The 12,964-nt window shown below is 51.2% G+C and overlaps 6 protein-coding genes across 6 annotated transcripts; 4 read left to right on the forward strand and 2 right to left on the reverse strand.

Annotated features, from left to right (window-relative positions):
- Positions 1–256: 256 nt before the first annotated feature.
- Positions 257–2,590, forward strand: LRP88_06810 (indole-3-glycerol phosphate synthase-domain-containing protein; the record flags this gene model as incomplete). Its single annotated transcript, XM_083243347.1, has 2 exons — positions 257–576; positions 625–2,590. The coding sequence occupies 2 exons, from the start codon at positions 257–259 to the stop codon at positions 2,588–2,590; spliced, it is 2,286 nt and encodes a 761-aa protein (XP_083100571.1).
- A 490-nt stretch (positions 2,591–3,080) lies between these two features.
- LRP88_06811 (BRCT domain-containing protein) lies at positions 3,081–4,516 on the forward strand (the record flags this gene model as incomplete). Its single annotated transcript, XM_083243348.1, has 5 exons — positions 3,081–3,264; positions 3,333–3,530; positions 3,579–3,682; positions 3,733–3,963; positions 4,022–4,516. 5 exons carry the CDS (start codon positions 3,081–3,083, stop codon positions 4,514–4,516), a joined length of 1,212 nt encoding a protein of 403 aa, XP_083100572.1.
- A 365-nt stretch (positions 4,517–4,881) lies between these two features.
- LRP88_06812 (uncharacterized protein) lies at positions 4,882–6,059 on the reverse strand (the record flags this gene model as incomplete). Its single annotated transcript, XM_083243349.1, has 4 exons — positions 4,882–5,631; positions 5,685–5,693; positions 5,752–5,832; positions 5,886–6,059. 4 exons carry the CDS (start codon positions 6,057–6,059, stop codon positions 4,882–4,884), a joined length of 1,014 nt encoding a protein of 337 aa, XP_083100573.1.
- Positions 6,060–6,862: 803 nt separating this feature from the next.
- LRP88_06813 (U2-type spliceosomal complex subunit CWC21) lies at positions 6,863–7,449 on the reverse strand (the record flags this gene model as incomplete). The annotated part of the gene is made up of 2 exons (XM_083243350.1): positions 6,863–7,160; positions 7,220–7,449. The coding sequence occupies 2 exons, from the start codon at positions 7,447–7,449 to the stop codon at positions 6,863–6,865; spliced, it is 528 nt and encodes a 175-aa protein (XP_083100574.1).
- A 363-nt stretch (positions 7,450–7,812) lies between these two features.
- LRP88_06814 (cell proliferation protein CDC123) lies at positions 7,813–9,063 on the forward strand (the record flags this gene model as incomplete). The annotated part of the gene is made up of 1 exon (XM_083243351.1): positions 7,813–9,063. One exon carries the CDS (start codon positions 7,813–7,815, stop codon positions 9,061–9,063), a length of 1,251 nt encoding a protein of 416 aa, XP_083100575.1.
- Positions 9,064–9,634: 571 nt separating this feature from the next.
- Positions 9,635–11,136, forward strand: LRP88_06815 (DUF3716 domain-containing protein; the record flags this gene model as incomplete). Its single annotated transcript, XM_083243352.1, has 3 exons — positions 9,635–10,409; positions 10,633–10,881; positions 10,931–11,136. 3 exons carry the CDS (start codon positions 9,635–9,637, stop codon positions 11,134–11,136), a joined length of 1,230 nt encoding a protein of 409 aa, XP_083100576.1.
- Between the last annotated feature and the right edge of the window lie 1,828 nt (positions 11,137–12,964).

Here is a 12,964-nt window from a genome sequence, read left to right on the forward strand (position 1 = left end):
ATCGGTCTAGATGGCAGAAATGCGCACTGTCCTTACAATTGTTCCTCAGCACTGTGGCACAGTGCCAATCCACAGTTTTTGGACGGTCGGATTTCACAATGGAAGGCACCTTCACAACTTCTTTGATTCATAAGTACTCACTCACCCGTTGCAGCTGCACTGAGTCACCTTCACCAAGCATCGCCGCTCAACCTCGCCAAAGGCTTCAAATCGAGGATACGGCTCTCAAAGAACTCTTCTTTCTCGTGTGTTCAAAATGGGCTCTGCAGATATCATTGATCACTCACCGCACCAAGCGGACCCTTCGCCTCCCATCCCAACAGCTTCAAACCTCATCCTCATTGACAACTACGATTCTTTCACTTGGAACATTTACCAATACCTCGTTCTCGCCGGTGCCACTGTTACTGTCTATCGAAATGACAAGGTTACGGTAGAGGAATTGGTTGCCAAGAAGCCTACACAGATCATCATCAGCCCTGGACCTGGTCATCCCGAGTCCGATTCTGGAGTGAGCCGCGATGTCATCCGCCACTTTGCGGGCAAGCTCCCCATCTTTGGTGTCTGCATGGGCTTGTAGGTTATCATTTTGTTTTCAGAGATTATTTCCCTAATTCTTCCCAGGCAATGCATCTTCAACGTCTATGGTGGAGAAGTCAGCTCAGCTGGGGAGTGGCTTCACGGCAAGACTTCGCCTTTGACTCATGATGCCAAGGGTGTCTTTGCTGGCCTCAACCAAGGTGTACCAGTCACTCGCTACCATTCTCTTGCAGGTACCCACGTTACCTTGCCCGATGAGCTCGAAGTCACTTCCTGGGTTGCCAAGCCTGATGGCTCCCCTGGTGTCATTCAAGGTGTCCGCCACAAGAAGTACACCATTGAGGGTGTTCAGTTCCATCCTGAGAGCATCTTGACTGAAGGCGGACGGGCCATGATCACCAACTTCCTTCGCATGCAAGGAGGCACCTGGGAGGAGAACGCCGAGTTCCAGAAGTCAGCTGCCGCCAAGGAGAAGGACTCGGAGGCCCCCAAGCCCAAGAAGAACAACATCCTGCAGCGAATCTATGCAAACCGAAAGGCTGCTGTTGATGCCCAAAAGCAGATTCCTTCTCAGAGAATGCAGGATCTTCAAGTTGCCTACGATCTCAACGCCGCCCCTCCACAGATCCCCTTTGTTAGCCGGCTACGACAGTCTCCTTTCGACGTTGCCCTCATGGCTGAGATCAAGCGTGGGTCTCCGTCCAAGGGTATCTTTGCCCTTGACATTTGTGCACCCGCGCAGGCTCGCAAGTATGCCTTGGCCGGAGCGAGTGTCATTTCGGTGCTCACTGAGCCCGAGTGGTTCAAGGGCAGCATCGAAGATCTGAGAGCTGTTCGACAGGTCTTGGATGGCATGCCTAACCGACCCGCGATTCTGCGAAAGGAGTTCATCTTTGATGAGTATCAAATCCTTGAGGCGCGATTGGCCGGTGCCGATACTGTCCTTCTTATCGTGAAGATGCTCGAGACCGAGTTGTTGGAGCGCTTGTACAAGTACTCGCTCTCCCTCGGCATGGAGCCTCTTGTTGAGGTTCAAAATGCAGAGGAGATGACAACAGCAGTCAAGCTTGGTGCCAAGGTCATTGGTGTCAACAACCGCAACTTGGAAAGCTTCGAGGTTGACCTCAACACCACTGGCCGGTTGCGAAGCATGGTTCCCGAAACCACCATCATCTGTGCCCTGAGCGGCATCAACACCCATAATGATGTCTTGATGAACAAGAAGGATGGTGTCAACGCCGTCTTGGTTGGTGAGGCTATCATGAGGGCCCCTGATGCCAGTGTCTTCATCAGCCAACTATGCTCAGGATCTGAGCCGCCGGCTACCACAGACGTCCCCTCTTCCCTCTATGTCAAAATTTGCGGTACTCGAAGTGCCGAGGCCGCACTCAAGGCCGCCGAATCCGGTGCCAACTTTGTAGGCATCTGCCTTGTCCCAGGTGCCAAGAGATGCATTTCCCACGGGACTGCTCTTGCGATCTCAGAAGCCGTGCACTCGTACTCTAGCACGCAAAAGTACGAAACTCAGGTGGCAGAAGTTGACAACAAGGCCCGAGACTTCTTTGCTTCCGCCTCTGCTAGACTCAGGAGCCCTCGGACTCAGCTCGTTGGTATTTTCCAGAACCAGCCCCTGAGCGAGGTCTTGGAGAAGCAGAAGCAGTATAACCTCGACTTGGTGCAACTCCACGGTGAGGAGCCCCTGGAGTGGGCAAGCCTCATCCCTGTGCCTGTCATCCGATGCTTCAAGCCCGGCCAAGTTGGTGTCGGCCGTCGTGGATATCACACCATCCCCCTGCTTGACTCAGGCTCTGGCTCGGGCAAGCTTCTCGATGTCTCGAATGTCAAGGCAGTCCTTGAGGAGGACCCCGAGCTCCGGGTCTTCCTGGCTGGTGGCTTGAACCCTGACAACGTGGCAGAGGCTGTCAAGGCTTTGGGACCTCTAGCTGAGCGAGTGATTGGTGTCGATGTGAGCAGTGGCGTGGAAGAGGGTGGAAAGCAGAGTTTGGATAAGATCGTGGCCTTTATCAAGGCGGCAAAAGAAATTCGATAGATGGTCAAATAAAAGCAAAGCACGTCTACGGGTGCTTCAAATAAGAAGAAAGGAGAATCATCAAGCTTCTGTGCCCAAGGCTCCAAAACCCGGTCGAAGGGTGGGCTGTTCCCCTCTCATGTTTACGGTTTGGACACTCCTTTCCTTGTCGTGGTACATTGTTTTTACATGAGTTGCGCTGCTGCTCCTTTACTCATGGGTTGCAACACCAACCTATCTCCACACCTCTGAACCACCTCCAAGTTTACCCTCCCAAACACTCCTTGACAGCCCCAGAGGCTTCCTTCTTTTCTTCTTTTCCTTCTTTCATCTACTCTTCTCTTACCTATTCATCCTCTCCCTTTCCTTCTTTCATCTACTCTTCTCTTACCTATTCATCCTCTCCCTTTCCTTTCTTCATTGCTACATATCTTCATTCTTGAATCACTTCTTCTCCCAGTTCCTCATCGCATGTCAACTCTATCCCTCTAAACGGACAATCACCCAAACGATGCCTCCTCAAATCTTCAAGAGCCGTGTCCTCGCCGCGGCAGGTCCTCTCCCAGGACAGTTGACGGTTGAAAACTTGAAGCGATGGGCCTCGATCCGCAAGGGTGACTTTGTTGATCACTTTGACGAAGATGTCACTCACCTGCTCTGCACCAGAGAACAGTTTGACAAGAGGGTTCCCAGGGGTATGTATCTTAACATTTTGCCCTGTTGACTTGCACGTCTGGCTATGGCTCTGCTCACCGGTATATAGTCAAAGATGCGTTGAAGCGTGGGAAGCGCTTTCACATTGTTCACTGCGACTGGTTCGAGTTCTCGGCGGTCAAGAACAAGCGTCTCCCTGAGAAGGAGTTTTCCATGAGGAACATCCTTGCAAAACAGAACGCAAAGAGACGTGAGAGAGCACGTATTGAAAAGGGGAAGAGAAATGGTGAAAAGTTTGTCAACACAAGTATGATTCCAGTTTGGTACTCTGTCATCCCAAGCTAATACATAGTAGACTTTTACCACATCTACAGAGATCGAAGCAACTTTGTCTACCAGCTTGATATTACACGAGACGACGAAGCTGCCGGTGAATTTGGACAGAAGTATACACTCTGCGTGGGTAATGTCCTCAGCTTACAGTCTTTATATACTAACCCCTGAAATAGCTCTGGGAGTCCAATGCAAAGCCTCACCTGTACTGGTTCACTGCCAAGTTCACCAAGCGCAAAGGGAACTCTCAGCCTACCTACCATCGGCCAAGTGTATGCCCAGACAAGTGGCGCCTGCAGATGGATCTTTTTATGGAGTTCTTTCGGGTCAAGACTGGTATCCCCTGGGAAGATCGAGTGACACTTGCCATGACGATGCCCAGCTCGTACTTTCAGTATGAGCCCCCAGTAAGTACCACATCTTGAAACGAGCCAATATGTATTGCTAGTTGGCTAACTAATTCAGACTGGTGGTAAACCTCTGGGGAGACGTCTCCGCTTCGATTCCGAGTATTGTCAGCAGATCAACGCTGAGTTGCGAGGTCTTCCATGGCCTCCTGTTGGGGAGGCTCAAGTCGAGACTCCTGAAGAAGCCGATGACCCAGAAGTCGTTTTGGAGTATGAAGAGGGCGAAGGAAATGCGTCTTTTCTCACTAGCGAAGAGGCGGCAGAGGAAGACGCTGCCAGCGACGAAGATGATGGAGCTGAGCAGGATGCCGACATGGACCCTAATGAGGACACTATACAAGCCCAGTCTCCTACTAAAGATGTGGAAGTTGAAGATGCCCTGTCAACCCCAGTCTCGGTCATCTTTGACAGCACCACCGCTACAGAATCCACAGCCCCATCTTCTCAAAGCCAGAAGAGTGGCTGTGAGCAGTCTCCTGAGCATCATGACTCTGAAGATGCGGAGGACTCGAAGTATATGGCATTTCCAACGGACGATGCTGAATGTGGGTAAAGGTCATGAAGAGCGAGCTATGTGGGTGGTTAAAGGATGGAGGTCATGCCTTTGTTGGTTGCTGGGTGAGGGTTTTCAGCGACACTTGACGAAACGTCGCACATGGGTGAATTCTTTCTCGTGATTTCAGAATTTACACGGAGTTCTAGGGTGTCTCTGGGGAATCACATGGGATAGGCAACGTGATATAGGGGAATGGGGTCAGTGACGGGACACAACGGGAGGTTGAGAGGACAGAAGATAGCTTCAGGGGAGTATCCCAATATCTCTTTTTGCTTTTTGATACAGTTGATCGCTATCCTAACATCATATGGACTCCATTCAACAAGTCTTTGCCGGATTACCAGACTGCCCCTGAACCATCTTTAAAACCTGAGCTTTGGCCCAAAGAACACCAGCGCAAAGCACAAAAACATGAGCACCCCCACGCAAGCATAAAGGAAGTAAAAGTAAAACTTTCCAAATATGCCCATTCCCATTATCTGGAATCCACCTGACCCCCTCTTGAGCGTGTTCATCTTGGACCTTGCTGCCTCCATGCCCCGCTCCGTCTTGTCCATGCCCTCGCCCGCGCGGCCCACCACCTCCTTATCCGCCTCGAGCGTGCTCGAGAAGCGCTGTGAGCTTGACTTGAGAGCCCCGGCCATTTTGAGGATCGATTCTGACAGGGCATCTTGCTCAGCGCGTTGGCGGTCCAGCAGCGCTTCTGCTGTGGCTGTTGAGGTTTGGGCGGTAGCAGGCTTGCTGCGGTTGGCGAAGAGGGCGGCGCGCGCAGTCGAATGCGCTGAAGTTATATCTGATGCCGCTGCGCCTCTTGGCCGCAGAGTCTGTGTTGTTTGTGTGGGTTCTGGATCTTGCTGTCCTGAAGGAGTCGGGACCTCGGGGGGTGAGTCGGGTGGTGCAGTTGAAGCTGGAGCTGATGGTCTCGTCTCAGTGATAGCTTCTGGCGTTATCTCTGGAGGTTCCGGTTCTGCATCTTCGTTTTGTTCTGAGCCTTCTGTCTGTAGGTCTGTAGGTATCGAATCGACTATACTGTCGCTCGGCGTGGGTATTATCTCGGAGAGGATGTCCTCCCCATCAGTGCTTGCGTCATCGTCATCATCGTTAATCGCAACCTGATACATCGTAAGCATTGCACATTTACCAAGGCGACCGCTTCATACCTGACGAAGGTCCTCTAGTCTGTCCAGCAACAATTCCAATACCTCCCTCTTCCCATTCAAGTCTGTCTGCACCTCGACACGGCGCCCTGGTGCTTTGATGCCGAGCGCATCGTGTTCCAGCTTTGTCAACGAGTTTCGCGCGTATTCAAGATTCTGTGATGCCAATAATTAGAAACCGTATGGCGTTTGTTCCAGTATGCGCTTACAGATGCCACCCTGGCCCTCTCATACTCGCTCGCCCGCAATCTTCGTTCGCGCTCGCTGTCCGTATGCAATATCGTATTCTGTATTCTCAGGAGAAGAATCCCCAGCTCAGCCGAGGCTGTATCAATCGAGCTTCTGTTGAGGGCGGCGCCCGGCGCTTGCGTGAATCTTGCCATGATGTGTCGGTGGCAGACGGTCTCATGAAACTGAAGGTGTCTAAGTGACGTGTGAGGTTCAAGGATGCTCGTGGTGTTGCGGGTCCTTGTGGCTGGAGCTCGGGACAAGCCACATTGCACTTACATGTGTTACACCACACGGCGTTTCTGACTAGAGGTTCGAGTTGACATATTTGACAAACATTTATGGCTTGTATGATAATTTTATTATTATTTAGTCTTGACTCGGCTCGGTTCGTTAATTAAGGGGCTGATACAATGCTAGACCTGAAACTCTTTCTTGAGGGGCATGATGAAACTGTGCCTCAAGCAATGTCCGCTTAAACCACATTGCAACATAACTTACTACCAAAACAAACACAATCAACATGACTATAACCAAGCAGACAGATATCCTACAAGACGTATCCCACGAGGACATATCCACGAGGAAAAAAAAGAAGGAAAGCAGGAACCGTGTCCAAGCAGAAATGTGTATTTGTCCAATGAGCCAAGAATACCCTATACCAACCATACCAGTGAGAGGGAATTCGTCCCTGAGCATGAACCTAAACGCCGATGCGCCAGCAGAGCCGAAAAGAATACATGATAGAAAATGCAACCGATGCCCTAGGTGAATCCCGCCTCATAATGCCTGCCCCCGATGTCTCCATCGAGAATACTCTGATCCTCCAGGGGGAGGCCCGGTACGGAACCGATGCCAAAGGATCGACCACACCGCCGCTTGTTTCGCCCGCCACGCACATCTCTCTGCCACGGGATTTCGTAGAGACATAGCGGTGAAGCGTCGAGTGGTGGTTGACTCAGTCTCTCGGCTCCCTCTCCCTCTCCTTCTCCTGTTCCTCACCATCGTCCTTCTCCAGAGCAGTGCGCAGTCTCTCTTCCTGTCGCTTCCAGTGACTTCCCTCTTCGTAGTCGGCACTGATCTTCAAGGCTTTTCGTAGTCGCTCGCTCTCCTTGATCTTGGCGTCGGCCATCTCGTGAACTTGGTGTTGCTTGAACGCCTTCTTGGGTCCAGCGCCCCTTCTACCGGAGTTCATCTCGGCAAGGAGCTTTTGTCGGAGCTCATCGCATCGTCTATCAATTTCCTCTTCGTCGACTCTGAACAAGACAAGGTTAGTGGGATAGATTCTTGTAGCTGGTACTGGCGGTGGGCGTACTCTTCCTCTTCTAGCTGATCTCTGAGATCAAAGACCTTAACTTCAACCTCGCGCTTGCGATCGTGCTCCAATATTCCCTTGTCTGGCTGTCGCTGCTTGTGCCGCAAGCTATCGAGGTCCTTGGGATACGGCGCGCCGTAGTCGCGGGGCTTGATGTGGGCGAGGTTTCGCTGGACGTAGCCAGAAGTACCACTGCCTCGGGGAGTGGAGAGACCGACGTTATCAGACATGTTTGATGGAAAATAAATATGGCTTGGGATTCGAGAAAGTCGCAATCATAAACTCGAGTATGAAGGATGTATGTTTGTCTGTTCGCAAAGGTGGGCCTCGGTGATGTAGGTTCCTTGTCCGGAATGGAAGGCGGTGAGACATCGAATCGAGAGAAGGCGGCAGAATTGATAAGATACGCCCCAGAAATTGCCCCTCATGATGGAGGGGCAAGGAATATTTCTACAAGATTTGTAAGTGAGTCAAGCAACCTCGAAGACATAAACGGAATCTTTTTGATCTTTTAGTCGAATCTCATTCTCTTCAAATCAAGATTTTCAAGATTTCAAATTCAAGTTTCTCATCGGTTCCTTGGACCACCAGCGATGCCTCACTTGTCCGATTCTGCCTCTACTGGCAACGAAGGCGATGCGCCTGAGCTTGTCTTTCCTCCAGTTACCAAGGATCATATCCAAAACTGCTCCTACGACTCCTGGTTTCCCAAGCTGAGGAGCTCATGTCTCAAGTCGAAAATTATCCCGCTGCCCCCATCATTCATCGAGTACCTTCACGAAGATGGTATCTTTCTAGCGGATGATGAGGAGACACCAACTGAGGCCGACGAGGAGTGGCACACTTCAGCAAGCACATCTACGAGGCCACCTGCACAGGATGCTGAATCCTCAGACGAGGAAGAGGATGAACCCGAGAAACTACCCCCAAACCAGAGATTCCCGGAGACTCACAAGCTCATCAAGGAGAAGATCGCCGAGCTTGGCGGCGCCGTGGCACCAAAATTGAACTGGTCGTCACCCAAGGATGCCAAATGGATATCGCCTCACCAGAACACGCTCAAGTGTACTTCGCCAAACGATATTTACCTCCTCCTCAAATCATCGTCCTTCATCTCTCACGACCTCGACCACGCCTTTGACGACTGCACTTCGGCTGCGCCATCTCGACCATACGCCCCTATCCTTGTTCTACGGCCGTTCTTCACGCCTCATGTGGCCCTAGAGTTCCGCTGCTTCGTCAAGCACCGATCCCTCATTGGAATCTCACAGAGGGATCTCAACCACTACGACTTTCTGGAAGGAATCCGGCCCCAGCTGTGGCGCAAGATCAAGACCTTCTTCCAGGAGAAGCTGAGATTCACGTTTCCTGACGCCAGCTTCGTCTTTGACGTTTACGTACCAGAGAATTCATTCGAGAAGGACGGTCTTGGAAGAGTGAGACTTATTGACATCAACCCCTGGGCTCCTCGAACAGACAGCCTTCTTTTCGGTTGGCAGGAGCTTCTTGAAATGGATGTCCCCAAGCCTCTGTATGGAACATCGAGCAACGATGCGGGTGCGGATGTCAGTGGAGATGACACAGTGACTGAAGGCGAGGACGATGACGAGGAAATCGAATACCACCCCGAGATGGTTCCAGAGTTTCGGATCATTGAAAAGGACGACCCGGCTGCCTACAACTTCAGCAGTCCTCAGTACTCGGCACACAAGCTGCCAAAGGAAGTTGTAGATGCAAGTTTGGCAGGCGAGGGAGGATTGAGAGAGTTTGCGATGCAATGGAAGGAGATTACTGAGGGAAGAGGGGATGGAATCTGGGAGCAAGCTGGTGGAGCCGGGAGATAGAGATGAAGCTTCCAGTTGAGAATCTGGATAGCTCTAGAGTCTGGATGATGGCTGGGCAGTGATGATAAAGCCATTGTCTTTCTATGATGAACATACCTAGATAGAAGAGCTGAATTGACTCCCTCCTTTATTGAGTACAGAGATCTTGTGCTGGATGGACTTACTGAACCTCGATTCCATGACTTGTTCGGCTCTTTATGCAGCCAATCCCGACTGCACAATCCGCTTCATTATCACATATCTGCATAGCATATCCACCTCAGACCATCTTCAGGCCAACCTCACATGCACCTCGTCACGTATAGTGTGAAGAGGCATCTGACGCGTATAGGCACTGTGCCCTAGCACAAACGCACGGGCCCCCGTTCCCTCGCTCACGCCCCGGGCCCTTGTTGTTGATCCCACAATTTCCCACCTGCTAAACACCTGCAACCAACCGTCTGACCCTGTCAACACACACTCACGATCTAAAATCACACCACCCACCCTTCCATTTCTCACCCGCCAAGATCTATCTGTGTAAGCCTCATCTATTATTTGAATCTCTGATATCAGAATCATCTTTTAGACGATGCCGAAAGTCAGGACTAGCCGACGCGTCCCTGCGCACAGGCGCTCTACCCGCCAATCCTCTGCTCGTCCGAGTGCTTCTCGCCAGCAGTCTGAGTCTCCAGAGCAGCGAGAGCTTCGTGAGGATCGTGAGCGGCTTCGACCTCTTGAAGAGGCTGATGCCCTGATGGTGCAGCATCCCCAGGTTGGTAGCTTTACTGACATTCTCATGTCGTCTTCTCCTCTCGATGGGCTGGGCATGGACATGTTCCCCGAGGATCATATCCAGTTTCCCGATGATCTCTCTCTTGCTAATCTCAACAACGGCGGCCCCGTTGGTGGCTCCTCCATGCCTCCTACGACCTCGCTTCACTTTGCCGGGTCTCAGGCCTCACTCACTACCACAGCCGCTCCGGCTGCCCCTTCGTGGGCCTCTCCTCAGCCGAACTTGGCTGGTTTTGCCCTTGCTGTGGCGGGCCGCACTGCCGGAGAGATCGCTTTCCAAATCTATGGCCATGATATTAGAATCGACACAGCGCTATGCAAGAAGCTGGCAGGCGAACTCGCTATGCGGGATCCAATTCAGCGCCGACCTGAGACCAAGCTCAACATGGAGCGTCGCAGCAACGTCGAGGCTTTCCTCGGCTATGTCACTGGCGTGCCCGTCAGGAGAGCCTGCAAGAATTGCACCAAGGGACACGGTCCTTGGCATGAATGTGTCATCCTTGAAAGCCAGTTGTGCGGCAGCTGCACCAACTGCTGGTTCAACGCCAGTGGCTCGCGATGCACCTTTCACGGTAAGTCAAGCAACCACCTTCGCCCATCGCTTCGGGCCTTGTCTTTGAGTCAATTCTAACATGATAACTTCTATCAGAGAGCAACCAAGCCAACGCAACCTATGCTCCTACCCCTGCTTGGAACACGGCCTCTAATGCCATGGCTATGCTCCCCAACATGATGCAAGCTTCTTCTACCCTTGCCCAACCCACATTGTCTTTCCCACAAGCTTCTCCTTCCCAGCAATCTTCATCTTTTCCTCAGCCGTCGCCTTTGCCCCTGGTCTCGTCTGCTCAGCAGTCTACATCTTTGCCCCAAGCCCCATCTTTGTTGCAGGCAAACTCATCCTTCAACAGCGCGCTTCAACCTGCGCATCAACCTTCTACCCCCCAACCTTCCCCTCCCGCCTACACCCTCCCCCCTCGACTGGATCCCAGCAACTAGAACTTGGCTGCACCAACCGGGCACTTGGTTTCTCAGGCCATGAGAGATGTCACTACACTGTCTCGCCGAGACAGGCTTATTGCAAGAATCGAATCAGCTGCAGAGGAACTCGGAATGCGCATTGCCGAATACGACGAGTATCTTCAGACCCCCGAGGGCAGGAATGAGGAGCGTCTTTTCCAGGAGCAGACTCAGGGACACATCGTGGAAGAGCAGAATGAGGAGCACAACCGTGCTACACCTGCTACTGCGTCTGATGAGAGTATGGGAAACCCCAACTCGGACGACAGCGAGTATCGCTAGTCCTCATCCTCACTGGATGGATGCTCCACAGTGTCTTGCCTCTGTCGAAAGCGGTCACAGCTTGCTATCACTGTCAAGTCATCACTGTCAAGTGACGCCCTTTCGGCTGCATTATGGACAGTGGCAACGAGCCGTCAAGGCAAGAATCTACAAAAAAAAAAAAGAGAACAAAAAAAAGACAAGGTAAAGAACTGGTAAGTTCATGGTTCTTCTCTTCATGCACCAACCTCCTCCTAACCGGACCACACAGGTACAGTAGCTTTTGGCTTCTGAGTATCCCAACTCGACTGTTAGAGAAAGGAGGAGCCGGCATCCGTCCGTCTGAGTTCAGAGATGCTCCTCGCCTGTTGAGGCACTGACAAGTTCTCGTTGGAGTACACACACCTTACACCTTGGATGAATCATCCTGTACGAGAACATTCGCTCACAAGGCTGAGCTACATTACCCTACCCGTTGCGACTGATTTTGCATTTCGATTTCCTAATATTATTTTCCTATTTTCTCCGGGCCTGAACAGATTTCTCGCCCTCCATCGGATCCGTTCTACCACCTACCCATTGAGGTCACCTACATACCAACCCTCCCAGAACGGCCTTTGCATATGGATTCGTTATTTCACCCACCAGATTAACAATTGGAAGCGAGCCCATGGATGCCTAATCAAGGTTTGTATTTCTCTGGATGTTTAACATGGACCCGGACTCCCTTTGGACCACACTGGAGATCTTTTGGATCTGTCTGGACCTGTTTTGTTATCGTTGTATCTGGATCAACCGGACGCGGACTTTATCAAGGAATCAATCCCAGGGATTTTAATGACACTGTAACACGAGGACTGGGGTGGATGCTATGTATACTACTGTATGAGAACACAAATCACAAATCACAACAAGAGGGTTGATGGACATGTGCATGTACACTAGGTATCGAGGCCAGATATCAAAGTACATGGGAGGTTGCTATTGTATTTACGGCGGGAAACCAATGTAGACATGAATTCACTTTCGTCATGACTCTCAATATCTAGACATGATCAATTCGTGAATTGTTTTGTTTACCCAACTGATGGACGGGAAAAGTCACATGACACCCACCTTGCAAGACATCCCATCACCAAAACGGCAACCGGTCAACTTGATGATCGAAGCAGCCCAGCGATCCGAATCTATCCAATATGACAAATCCCATGTCTCTCTGTGGTCTCAGACCATTTCTCCGGTCGCACACCTTGCAAAGAGCTCGTGGGAAACCCACCTTCCAGGTTTGGTTCTCTGCGTGTCATCACTTTTGTCCCAGGAGAACAGACACTAGGGGAAGGGAACAAAAGAAACGTGAACCATAGTCAACATGGAAAAAGCAAGTCGGCATGACATGTAGGAATTTCGCAACAGGCGGTGTGGCTGTTTCAAATACCCAAAAACAAGAGGCCAAAAAGTAAATCAACAACACTAGAAATGCAAGCGCAATATCAATCAATCAACTCAGTCAGTCAACAGTCAACAGTCAACAAGTCAAAGCGTGGTAGGAAAAGAGTTTCGTAATTAAACAAAGTAGATGACCACCATCCTCCATCGCCCATACTGATCAGATGCAAATAGAGGCCCCATCAATCCTTTATCGTCCTTCATGCTTCTCTGGCGGCCCCCCTTTCATCCCCCCTTCATCACTCGCTTCATTTCCCTCGGCAGTCCGTGGGCGGCCGTGTCCACTGGCCTTCGCGGCCCCATCTTCTGTGGTCCAGCGGTCTTCAATTCTTTCTCCCTAATAAAAAAAAAAAGACGTTTTGTGGTACAAAGCAACTCCCATCCATCAGCCCGCAAAATCCTT

Source organism: Fusarium phalaenopsidis (assembly GCF_050370095.1).
Source record: "Fusarium phalaenopsidis strain FUZ10S chromosome Unknown contig_32298, whole genome shotgun sequence".
Classification (NCBI taxonomy): Eukaryota; Fungi; Ascomycota; class Sordariomycetes; order Hypocreales; family Nectriaceae; genus Fusarium; species Fusarium phalaenopsidis.